The sequence below is a fragment of the Telopea speciosissima genome, chromosome 1, assembly GCF_018873765.1.
Source record: "Telopea speciosissima isolate NSW1024214 ecotype Mountain lineage chromosome 1, Tspe_v1, whole genome shotgun sequence".
Lineage (NCBI taxonomy): Eukaryota > Viridiplantae > Streptophyta > Magnoliopsida > Proteales > Proteaceae > Telopea > Telopea speciosissima.
In genome coordinates this window covers 32,937,373-32,949,052 of record NC_057916.1, presented here as the reverse complement: position 1 = coordinate 32,949,052, position 11,680 = coordinate 32,937,373, and the positions used below count along the sequence as shown (strand labels likewise).

The 11,680-nt window shown below is 43.0% G+C and overlaps 3 protein-coding genes across 3 annotated transcripts; all 3 read left to right on the top strand.

The window, feature by feature from the left end:
• Positions 1-622: 622 nt before the first annotated feature.
• LOC122648719 (sec-independent protein translocase protein TatB-like) lies at positions 623-1,749 on the top strand. The gene is made up of 4 exons (XM_043841945.1): positions 623-656; positions 698-759; positions 948-1,069; positions 1,582-1,749. Exons 2-4 carry the CDS (start codon positions 699-701, stop codon positions 1,732-1,734), a joined length of 336 nt encoding a protein of 111 aa, XP_043697880.1. The 5' UTR covers positions 623-656; position 698; the 3' UTR covers positions 1,735-1,749.
• Positions 1,750-1,982: 233 nt separating this feature from the next.
• LOC122648571 (putative pentatricopeptide repeat-containing protein At5g37570) lies at positions 1,983-3,815 on the top strand. The gene has a single exon (XM_043841789.1). The coding sequence runs from the start codon at positions 1,983-1,985 to the stop codon at positions 3,813-3,815; it is 1,833 nt and encodes a 610-aa protein (XP_043697724.1).
• A 415-nt stretch (positions 3,816-4,230) lies between these two features.
• On the top strand, positions 4,231-6,154 carry LOC122648561 (serine/threonine receptor-like kinase NFP). The gene is made up of 2 exons (XM_043841776.1): positions 4,231-4,992; positions 5,432-6,154. Exons 1-2 carry the CDS (start codon positions 4,231-4,233, stop codon positions 6,152-6,154), a joined length of 1,485 nt encoding a protein of 494 aa, XP_043697711.1.
• The last annotated feature ends 5,526 nt before the right edge of the window (positions 6,155-11,680 follow it).

The window sequence follows — 11,680 nt, the reverse complement described above, 5'->3', positions numbered from 1 at the left end:
TGAAACAAAAAATTCTTTTTTCATACGTTTGGTTCCTGCCTGCATTGGTTCGGAGTCTTTCGACCTCCAATCCAATCCAATGATCCAATGTTTTAACGGTCCGAACCATTGGACCGTCGGCTGAAAATCTGATCTGGCCAGACCCGGTTTTCGACTTGGGAACGCGAGGGAGGACTGTGCAATTGTATACACTATTTGATAATTGATCTAAATCATCTAATCCGATTAAATATCAAAGAAACGCTCAGAATTCAGATACCCATCAACTGCAAATGACGAATTCCAGTTTCCAGAAAGACAGGTCGAAGTAATAAACGAATAACCGAAGAAGAAGAGAGAGGAGTACTAGGTATGTCGTGTGTTATTTTCGCTGCTGATGTTCCTTTGTGGTTGAAATAATGTTATGCTGAGTAGCACATTTTAGGGTTCTTAGTTTCTTTGGGAACTCGTTTACGTCCTTGTAACTCAACGAATATTCGGAAAGTTTGTCTTGTCTTTTTGTCTACTCTGTATTTTGATGTCAGATAGCCATGAGAGGAAGTGAAGTTCCTTGAGAAACAAAGGGAGGTAAAAGCAGAGATTTCTGCGATTCCAATCTTGCGGACGGATGGTGCCATTCTGGAACTACCATGAGTGTGCAAACACCGTAAAAGTATAAGAGTGGTGCCATTGATATTTTGGTTTGCTTGGCAGCATAAATGTTTGGGATTTCGTACGGTGAGCTCTTCCTCATTGTTGGAGCGGCCGCTGGTCTAATCGGTGGGTCTCTCTCAATTTGTTCAATCTTTCTTCAGTTTAATCAGCGGTCACTCTCTGATCCAATTTAGAGCATTTTATTTCTAATGTTTTTCCTGAACCTCTTTTATCCAGTTCTGTTTCTGGATTTCTGTTCCTTCGTATTCATTTCCCGAGTAGTGAATTGGATTTTATGTTCTCGTTGATTTTAGGTCCCAAGGATCTCCCAATCATCGCTAGAACAGCAGGAAGGTTAGCTGGCACAGCAATCGGGTACGTTCAACTTGCTCGTGGTCAGCTTGAAAATGTTCTGCAGGAGTCTCAAGCTAGCCAGGTAGTGTCTTTATTTTTGAATTAGCAAGTAAGATAATTTTGGCCTAAGCAGGCTGAAACTGTCACTGATCAATGCCATTGGGTCCTTAAATTAGCGGAATCGATATTAATAAAAGAATTTCTGCAAACCTGGGATTATAATGTTGGGTATTCCCACTGCCTACTCGAGAGGAACCAATTGTTTACTCCACATTTTATGTTGTATCGAGGCTGGCCTCTGTTTGAGAAAGTTGAGTGAAAGCACCATGACATGATATCTGATGCTCTGGGCACAGATGCAAACCCCTTATTCAAATATCATCCATTGGCAGTTTAGCCATAGCACGACCCTGGAGGTCTTTCCTGTCAATGAACAAGCATGCACTAGTAGCATCTTCTACAATGCTGGGTTCTTCTGTCTTTCGTTTTATAATGTTCTAATGTCTCTTTTACATGATAAAATTTTTGACTATGTTTTAGAGGACCATCATATCTCTGAAAATATAGTTATACATGTTCTTTTCTACCTTGTAGGTACACAAAGAACTCAAAGAAACAATGGAACAACTAGAAGCAATTCGTTATGAAATCCGAAGCATATCTACCATGAATCCGGGTCCATTGACTCGTAGGCTAATGGAAAATCCAGAGCCTACTTCACCTGGCAGTGGTATTACCACCCTTTAGATATCTACATTCTTATGTATTTCAATGATTCTCTTTTTTACTGCTGCTGCTTCTTTTCACTGAAGTGTATTCTGCAGTGAAACGGGCGTAGTCCATGCCCTCTGGAGCTGAGATCACACAATATAAGCTGCTCTACAACGACTAAGATCGGTGATGATCATTCGGGAATGAATCAGCTTTAATTGGTGTATGCCCATCACCCCTCGCTGCAAGAGCGAGAGGAATCTCAGTCTTGGAAGCCCAACCATATGGGTGGTCGCAGTTGGGGTAGGATAGAGGAGGATCGAATTATTCGATTAGTAAGCAAATGCAAGGATGCAAGGCAACTGAAGCAAATTCACGCTCATGTAGTTGTGAATGGACAATCTCAGAACAGTTTCTTGAACACCAAGTTTATCCGTGAATTCACAGCTTTTGGCGATTTAAGACACGCCCGTGCTGTCATTGACAGTATTCAGTGCCCAAATGTGTACTTGTGGACAGCCATGATCAGGGGCTACTCGAAACAGTCCAACTCCCAATCATGTTGCAGAGAAGCAGTGGTGATATACGCTCAGATGCACCGCCGCATTGGTTCTGCTATGGCTAGAGACCAGGCCCTCACCTTTGCTTTGTCGTCTGTGTTGAAGGCATGCACTTTATTAGTGACCTTGAAGCAGGGAATGCAGATCCACAACAATGTTGTCAAATACGGTTGTGATGAGGAAATTCGCATCCAGACATCGCTCATTGATTTCTATGCTAAATGTGGACTTGCGAAAGAAGCACGACAGGTATTCGATAGAATGACTATTAGGGACATTCAGGCTTGGAATACCATGATTGCTGGGTATGCATTTGTTGGAAACATGGATGCTGCGGGGTCTTTATTCCAAGTAATGCCGGAGAGAAACCTTTTCACATGGGAGGTGATGCTCACCGGTTATGCCAAAGTGGATGAGATGGATTATGCTAGGGAACTCTTCGATGACATGTGCTCGTGTCGATTGCAGATGAGCGTCAATGTTGTTATCTACACGGCCATGATCACAGGCTATGCAAAATGTGGTGACGTTTTGGCTGCAAGATCTTTGTTTGATGGGATGGTAGAGAGGGATGCAGCTACATGGAATGCAATGATCTCTGCTTACTCTAAGGTGGGGTTCTTTGATGAAGCTGTGGATCTCTTCCGTCTCATGTTAAAGATGGGAAGAGATGTGAAACCTAACCATACGACAATTGCTAGCGTAGTGGCTGCATGTGCTCAATCGGGCTCAATCAAATTGGCACAATGGATCAAAGACTACATCAACAGCCGAGGGAGCGAGCTATTGAATACCCACACAGTGACGGCACTCATAGACATGCATGCCAAGTGTGGCGATCCAGACATGGCCTACGAAGTATTCAAGAGCTGGAAGGACAAAGATGTAGTTTGTTACAGCTCCATGATATCAGGTTTCGGTATGCACGGGCGTGGCATGGAGGCTCTAAAGATCTTTTCTCAGCTGAAGGAAGACGGGTTGAATCCTGACAGTGTTTGCTTCATTGTGGTCTTGTCTGCTTGTAGCCATGCAGGTTTGATAGACGAGGGAAAACAATACTTCAAGTCCATGCAAAATGATTACTCAATTACCCCAACTGCGGATCACTACATGTGCTTGGTTGACCTGCTAGGCCGTGCCGGCCACATCTTGGAGGCTTACGGAATCATTGTCGATGTCATGCCACCGGTTAAACCTCATGCTGGTGTATGGGGTTCCTTACTCAGTGCATGTAGAGTCTATAACAACGTTGAGATTGGCGAGGTAGCTGGGAAACATTTGCTAGAGATAGAACCAAACAATGCCGGTAACTATGTCCTGCTTTCAAATATCTATGCGAAGGCACATATGTGGGATGAAGTGGCCAAGGTGAGAGCCCTCATGAGGGAACGTGGAATGAAGAAGCCTCCAGGTGCTAGCTGGATTGAATTCAATGGCAAGACCCACAAATTCCTGACTAGTGATGTTCAGGATCATCACATGGAAATTATTATGCAAGTTTTGGCCTTGGAGTTGAAGGCTCAGGGGTACCTTCCTGGCATGGACCATGAGGACTGAGTATGAGTTCATTGAGTGAGGAGGACAGAGCACACTGGTTAGAATTGGTCTAACTATCACCATAACCTTAATAACTGCCAATCTCAGATCCTTTCTTCAATACAGCTACTGTGAAGCGCCCTAATATTTGCTTGAAGTCCCGCCATCCTCTTAAGATAGGCGCAAATAGCCTATGCTTGCTAGGCTCTACACCTAAAATGCCCTTCCCTAACTCTTGTGAAAGATTAATTTTCTCTGTCAATTGAATGACCTCCTGGCGTGGTGGTGGCTGCCAGTGTGGTAGAGTGCTGGCCTGAGGCCAGGGAGAGGTTCCATGTTCGGCTCCACTTTGTTCCATGTGAACTCAGTCCCCCTACCTTGCAGACCATAAGAACACCCTCCAGGGCCTTGCTTTCTCTACTACACAACGTCACTGATGGCAATCCCATTTACAATCCAACAAGGTAACACCTACTTTGACCTTTCCAACAATCAGTTCCAAGAATTGACAAATTATCAAAGTGTGGAATTTGTTAACCCTTCTCTTGATCCCACCAAACTCCAAGTTGGAATCGACGTTGTTTTTCCAGTGTTCTGCAACCGTCCCAACCAAACCCAAATGCAGTCTGGAATAAAATATTTCATTAGCTATGTTTACCATCCATCTGATACCATAGCTTCCATTGCTGCGAAATTTGGACTCAATACACAATCTATAATTGATGTAAATGGGCAGAACATCGTTCCATCGAGTGTCATCTTTCTTCCAGTCTCTCAAATTCCTCCTCTAGATCAACCTTATATTCCTCGAAAATCTAAATCGACTACGGAGGATGAAGATCATTATGTTTTGGGGTTGGAAATCGGGTTGGGACTTTCGTGCTTTCTATTAGCAATATTGATTTTGCTTATGGGTTTCTTTTATAAACGGGAGATTCTCTTGAAGCTTTTCAAAGGAACAAGAGATGACCAGGAGAAACAGCTGCGGGCACTGAGGAAGAATTTCATAACTGATGTTTCACAATCCTTGGATAAGTATGGAGTGTATGAGATTCAAGATTTGAGACGAGCAACTGCTGGATTCAACCAAAGCTGTTTAATTCAAGGCTCTGTTTATAAAGGGCGCATCGGTGGAGTGTTCTATGCCATTAAGAGGATGAAATGGAACGCCTGTGAAGAGCTGAAGATCTTAAAAAAGGTAAGTGATCACTCCTCCCCTTCCACTGTTGTTTTAAATTCCAGTTAAAATGACAGTTAGAAAGGTTCCACTGTTGGAAATGTCTTATTTCCCTTAAAATCGAAGAATGTTTGTTGAGTTAACTGTTCAATCTGGTCTAGTTTATAATGGTTTCAAGGATCAAATTAAAAAGAATGGGTGAGAATAATTTAGAAGAGACATGGGATTAGTTGTTCATGGAATGTTTTTCTGTGATCGGCAGAACTTGAACCCAGTTGACTTGCCATGGTATTAAGCAGGCCTAAGGCCTTGACCCCAAAATGGCATGCACCATGCCCTAGACTTACAGTGTTTTAAGATCCATATTTTCAGTCTTCATCTCTTAAATTAATTGATTAACATTTACTTGTTGAGCAACTTGTATATCTTCCTAAAGTTTCATTTGAGTTCCTGTTTATAGGTAAACCATGGTAACCTAGTGAGGCTTGAAGGTTTCTGCATACACCCTGAGGTTGGAAGCTGCTATCTAGTGTATGATTATGTTGAGAATGGATCTCTTTATTCATGGCTTCATGAGGAAAACAGAACAATGAAGTTGGATTGGAAGACAAGGTTACGTATCACCATTGATGTTGCTAATGGTCTTCAATACATACATGAACACACGAGGCCAAGGGTGGTACATAAAGATATCAAGACTAGTAACATTCTATTAGATGGAAGCATGAGAGCCAAGATTGTGAATTTTGGACTAGCAAAATCTGGTTGTAATGCTGTAACCATGAGAATTGTTGGCACTCATGGTTATATTGCACCAGAGTATCTAGCAGATGGAGTTTTAACGACGAAAATGGGTGTTTTTGCTTTTGGGGTGGTTTTGCTTGAGCTAGTTTCTGGAAAGGAAGCCATTAATGAGGAAGGGAAGTTACTTTGGATGAATATAGAAAAAGTTTCAGAGGAAGAGGAAGAGGAAGATGAGAAGGATGAGAAGTTGAAGGAATGGGTGGATAAGTTTCTTCTGGAAGAGATTCCATGCCCAATAGAGAGTATCATGAATGTTATGAATGTTGCCATTGCCTGTGTACAGAGAGACCCTTCTAAGAGACCAACCATGGATGATACTGTTTATAATCTATCAAAGAGTGAAGCTTTGTGTTTGGACTACTCTGAGTCATATACCTAAAAACACAATAGCACTAAAAGCATGGCCATTTTCCCTTAACTTAGTTTCAAGATGCACTGCCTAGAGGAGTTATGTAGCACAGATCATATTATAATGAAGGCATCAAATGTAATATTATTTTTCTTTTTTCCTTTTTTTTGGATGCATTTTGTCTAAAATAAATGAAAATTCATGTTGATGAGAAGAGAAAGAGTTTAAAACTTCCATTTCATTTCAATTTCCATTGATCCTCGAACACAACTAGTTGAAGGAACAATATTTTCTTTTATAAAGTTAAAGCATATATATTGGCAGGGAAAGTGAAAGAAAATAAACCCTGCATGCATTATAAGCATGGTTTAGATCTATTAATTTCAGTCGATATTGATATCGATATGTATCAATCGTATCAGGTCGTATTGGATGGTTTTGCCCTCAATGTCAATAAAAATTTCAGTTTTATACAATTTTATCCTTAATAAGAATCATTTCAGTGATAGTAGATTGGACATGTATCAATATTGGGCACAACTGTAGACACTGAATTTTATGCGCATGTCCCCTAAAAGGCTGATATCGATACGAATCAACTGATACACCCAATCCAATACTGATATTTGAAACCATGTTTGCAAGGCAGTAACCGCAAACCATGGCAATACAGGCTTTGTATGTGTAATGTGACATGATGGTAAAAATAAATACCATCAATCGAGTGAGAAATTTGGGCTTACATGGAATAAAAGCAAAGAAAAGTAGTAAAACCACTCACCCTTGAACTTAGGATTGTGAGAGGAAATATGTAGTTTTTCTGTTAACGCAAACACCAAGAAACACGGAAAAACAAAAACAAAGCACAGATGACACAGATTTAACGTTGTTTATATACCAATATGATGTACTAGTGTACTACATCCAAGAGCGAAGATGAAGATGATTCACAATGTAATGGAAGAAAATACAATGGAGATCTCTCAAAAGCACCCAAAGGTCATAGTAAGATCTCTCTACAGGAAAATCCTAACTCGAAAATCCTCAAATTTCACTCTTCTCTCTTGCTTAAATAACAAGATGATAAAACAAAGAAATACTCCTCCAAGTTGGGTCAATCCATTAGGTTGGGTTATACTGTACCGTCTGGGCTTCACCACCGCACCCCCAAACGAGATGAGTGATAGGAAGAGTGGGCCAAACTTCGGAATTGGTTCAAGAATTCAAGACACATAACATGTTCAATAGCCGAGATTTGTCTATTGTGCATTCCACATGGCAAAAGTTAGAGTGATTGAATTACCTCCCTTTCTTTTTTTTTTTTTGGTAGGAAGTAAACTTATTCATTGAACCGTGTCCAGCACGAGGAATCCGAATGACATAAGTCCGAAATCCAAGGAGTGGAAGGTGGCCAGACTGTCTCATACGCTATAGACAAGGCTTTCCTAGCAAGAGAGTTAGCCACGCTGTTAATCTCTCTTGGAACATGGTGGAAACTATATGCATTAAAGCAAGGACTCAAACAGCGAATGTCCTGCATGATGTTGATCAGCTCAATTGGGGGGGGGGGGGGGTAGACTAGGATCGATGAGGTATAATATGAGCTCCCTACAATCTGATTCCTCAAGGACATCGTCGATGGATACACTCCGAGATACAATAAAGCAGTCCTTCACGCACCGCGATGGCTTCCCCTTGGAGCACTGAAGAGAAAGGCATAGGCTTGGACACAGCTGAAATAATCCTTTGTCGAGAGGAACGAATCACAAATCCGATTCCCTGCTTCCCATCCTTGGAGGCTGCATCAGTATTGAGTTTAAAGAACGAAGGATGAGGTGGAGACCAAACTCCCTACCCAGGGGGGTGGGATCCGCTGAGTCTAAGAGATCAGAGGGGCGCTGCTGAGGAGTGGTAGTCATAAGAAATTCCAGGGAAAGGTTCTCCACCTGATGAAGGACTTCTTGAGGGGTAGACCGCGATCCATCAAAGATAAGCCGGTTGCGAGGGCACCAAATGCTCCAGCACAAGAAGGAGATCTTGCAAATCACATCCTTGTAAGCTTGTTTCCCCTGCTTATCAAAGTCCCCCCAATGGTTGATGAAAGTAACCAGGGAAGGTGATAGGCTAGAAGGACTATAAGACAACGAAGATCCAAACCAGATAGCTCGAGCGAATGGGCAATCCAATAAGATATGGTCGATCATCTCAGACAGGGCACCGCAACGAGGACAAAAAGGATCAATGGTTGTGCGTCTTTGCAAAAGAGCTGCCCCAGTAGCCAGCCCATTACTGCACGCCCTCCACAAAAAATTCCGGATTTTAGGCATAGTGTTACAGGACCAAATCTTCCTCCAGAACGACTTAGGAACAAGGAGAGGTGAACTGGAGGTAGTAGAGGGAGGGGATGCCACAAGCTCACGACGATCTCTCTGATTGCAGAGGAAATGGTATCCCGACTTGATAGAATAAACTCCAAATTTTGCGCCTCCCCACACTTGCTTATCAGAGGAAGGGAAGAGTCCAAGTTTAATATCCAAGATACCCTCGACATCTTGAGGGTGAAAAATCTGACTTAGCCAATCTTACTTCCACACTCTGTTCTCCGAGTCGATGACATCAGAAACCAAAACGGCATTAGGAGCATTGGGCCTAGGGGCATGTTGGATTTTAAAATTACTTGAGGTGGGTATCCACTGATCACTCCACACATTAATCTGTTCCCCAGTACCGACAACCCAAAGCAAGCCATCCAAGATGCATTTTTGACCTTCTATAATCCCCCTCCACGCCCAAGAAGGATTGGAGCCAAGCCCAACATGAAGAAAGTCACAGTGAGGAAAATAAACCTGTTTCATAAACATAGCCCAAGGAGAGGAAGGGCATTGCCAAAGCTTCCAAGCTAGCTTGCCCAGGAGGGCTTTGTTGTGGATAGCCGAATCCCTAAAGCCCAACCCTCGTTTGTCTTTCGATCTACACAGGCGCTTCCATGATAGCCATCTCATCTTGTTACGTCCTTCCTTTTTGCCCCAAAAGAAATGAGAGGCAGCCCTATTCAATTTTGAGTGATGAGATGCCGGTAGCTTAAAGTGGGAAGCCGCGGAAGTGTTCATGGATAAGGCTACTGACTTGATCAAAACCTCTTTACCAGCTTGAGAAAGGAACTGCTGCTTCCACCCTTGAAGCCGAGCCAAAGACTTCTCCGAAATATCTCTAAACAACCCCACCTTAGAAGCACCAAACTCGCTTGGAAGACCCAAGTATTTCTTCGGACCCTCCCCATATGGCATTTTGAGGATCCGAGAAAACCACCTCTTGAACTTTGGAGGCGTGTTGGGGCTGAAAGTGAGAGAGGACTTATGGCAATTGATAGCCTGACCACTAGCTTTACAATAGAGATCCAAACAGTCTTTCAAATTTTGAATCTCCGTAAGAGAAACTGTGGAGAACAACAGACTGTCGTCAGCAAAAAATAGGTGGGAAAGGGGGGAAGTTCTATTGCGTACCCTCATGCCACTGATGGACCCCTGGTTTTGGGCTTGCTCAAGGACCGAACTCAAAGCCTGGGTGCAAAGAACAAAGAGTGCCGGCGAGAGGGGATCGCCCTGCGGAATACCCCGAGAATAAGTAATGGCACCTCAAACCGTCCCATTGATTAGAAGATTGTAGGAAACCAATGTAATACAAGACAAGATCAAAGAGACCCATTTGCTACAGAACCTAGGCGCAATAGAACACCTTCCATGAAAGCCCACTCCAGTCAATCATACGCCTTTGCCATATCTAATTTGAGAGCCATGAAACACTTTTTGCCTTTCTTCAAGTTATCGGTTCTGCTTCTAATCAAATTCACCTGAAGGCTCTGAATTGCAAAGATAGCTTCTCCAAATGGAATCTCGAAGTGTTCGGCAATGTGCAACGCAAGATCAAAGGTTACATGCGGGAATTGGAAAAGATTCAAGATGACCCATCTGAGATCTCCCAAGCTAGAGGCCGTGATATTGCAAAACTTCTCGAAATAGAGCTTCAACGTGAGGAGACATTGTGGCATCAGAAGTCTCGAGCACACTGGCTGACCTGCGGGGACAGGAATACTTGCTTCTTTCATACGTCTACTATTATTCGTCAACAGAGGAATAAAATTTTGCAGCTTAGATTGGGAAATGGCCAGTGGTCCAAGTCTGAAGACGAGGTTTTCTCAGAAGTTGTGTCTCGATACCAAAACATATTTGCATCTGAAGGGATTGATGACACAGCCCTATTTCAGGTTCTTCAATGTGTCAAACCTTCGGTGTCGGATGCTGTAAATGACTTCCTTCTGAGAACCCCAGATATCATTGAAATTAAGGCTGCTCTCTTTGCTATGCTACCACTGAAATCCCCTGGTCTTGATGGTCTTTCCCCGACGTTTTTTCAGAAATATTGGGACATTGTTGGATCAGACATTTGCAACTTTGTGGTTGAGGTTTTCCAGTCTGGTGTTCTTCCTAAGATTTCTAATAAAACATTCATTTGTTTCATTCCTAAGGTGGACCAGCCTGAGAATATCGATCAGTATCGCCCGATCAGCCTATGTAATGTCATTATCAAGATTGTCACTAAGATCACAGCTAACCGTCTCAAAGACCACCTGGAAGACATCATCTCCCCCTCCCAGTCGCATCCGAGCCCACATTTTAACACTCAGCATGGGAGAACCAGATTGCCTAGAAACGAAATGGCTTCTTTCCAGTAGATCTACCACCCTCAGTGTCGATGACTATAGGAAAGTGATCAGATCCGATTATAGACCGCACCACAGCAATGGCATTTGAAAACGAAGTCCTCCAGGCCTGGTTAGAAAGAACTCGATCGAGGCGAATTCTGATATTGGCAGCACCTTCTTTTTTGTTATTCCATGTATATGAAGGACCGTGGGACCCTATGTCAAAAAGACTACAGGAGTCGAGGAAGCCCCTGAAGATGGAGATGTCCCTGCTAGCCTTAGAGTTTCCCCCCAACTTCTCGTGCCACGATAAGTGGGAATTGAAGTCCCCCATAGCCATCCAATTTTCATGTCTATCTGCTCCAAATTGGATGATACGCTCCCAAACAAAATGCCTGTTAGATCTCACTGGATCACCATAAACATAAGTCAGAAAGAAAGGGGGGTTTGATTTAGAAGTCACCTTGGCATCAATAATATTATGATCCAAATATAGAATATCAATGGAGATCATACTACTCCAAAGAAGGCTCAGACCACCTGATGTGCCAATAGGATCCACCGAGAACTGATTCATCAACTTTAGTCGCCGCTCAATAGCCGAGATCTTCTTCCGTGAACTACGGGTCTCCATAAGAAAAAGGATGTCAGGGTGAACGGCTTGGGAGAGGTGGCACAGAGATTGGACCGTCAGGGACTAGGTCAGGGGTCTCCCTAGTCCTTGACAATTCCAAGAGATGAGCTTCATAGATCCATTGGGGGTTGATATCCCCCAACCACCGAGGGGCCATCCGTTAAAAAATTAACCTGAGAGGATGGGGTCTCAAGAGAATCAGCAACCTCCTGCTGTAAGA

What these genes read in the sequence shown, in the direction of transcription:
- LOC122648719 (XM_043841945.1), top strand. Translation starts at nt 699, where the DNA reads ATGTTTGGGATTTCGTACGGTGAGCTCTTCCTCATTGTTGGAGCGGCC. An exon ending in AGCGGCCGCTGGTCTAATCG is followed by an intron (nt 760 to 947) that starts GTGGGTCTCTCT and finishes CGTTGATTTTAG; the next exon opens with GTCCCAAGGATCTCCCAATC. An exon ending in AGGAGTCTCAAGCTAGCCAG is followed by an intron (nt 1,070 to 1,581) that starts GTAGTGTCTTTA and finishes TCTACCTTGTAG; the next exon opens with GTACACAAAGAACTCAAAGA.
- LOC122648561 (XM_043841776.1), top strand. Translation starts at nt 4,231, where the DNA reads ATGGCAATCCCATTTACAATCCAACAAGGTAACACCTACTTTGACCTT. An exon ending in AGCTGAAGATCTTAAAAAAG is followed by an intron (nt 4,993 to 5,431) that starts GTAAGTGATCAC and finishes TCCTGTTTATAG; the next exon opens with GTAAACCATGGTAACCTAGT.
- LOC122648571 (XM_043841789.1), top strand. Translation starts at nt 1,983, where the DNA reads ATGGGTGGTCGCAGTTGGGGTAGGATAGAGGAGGATCGAATTATTCGA.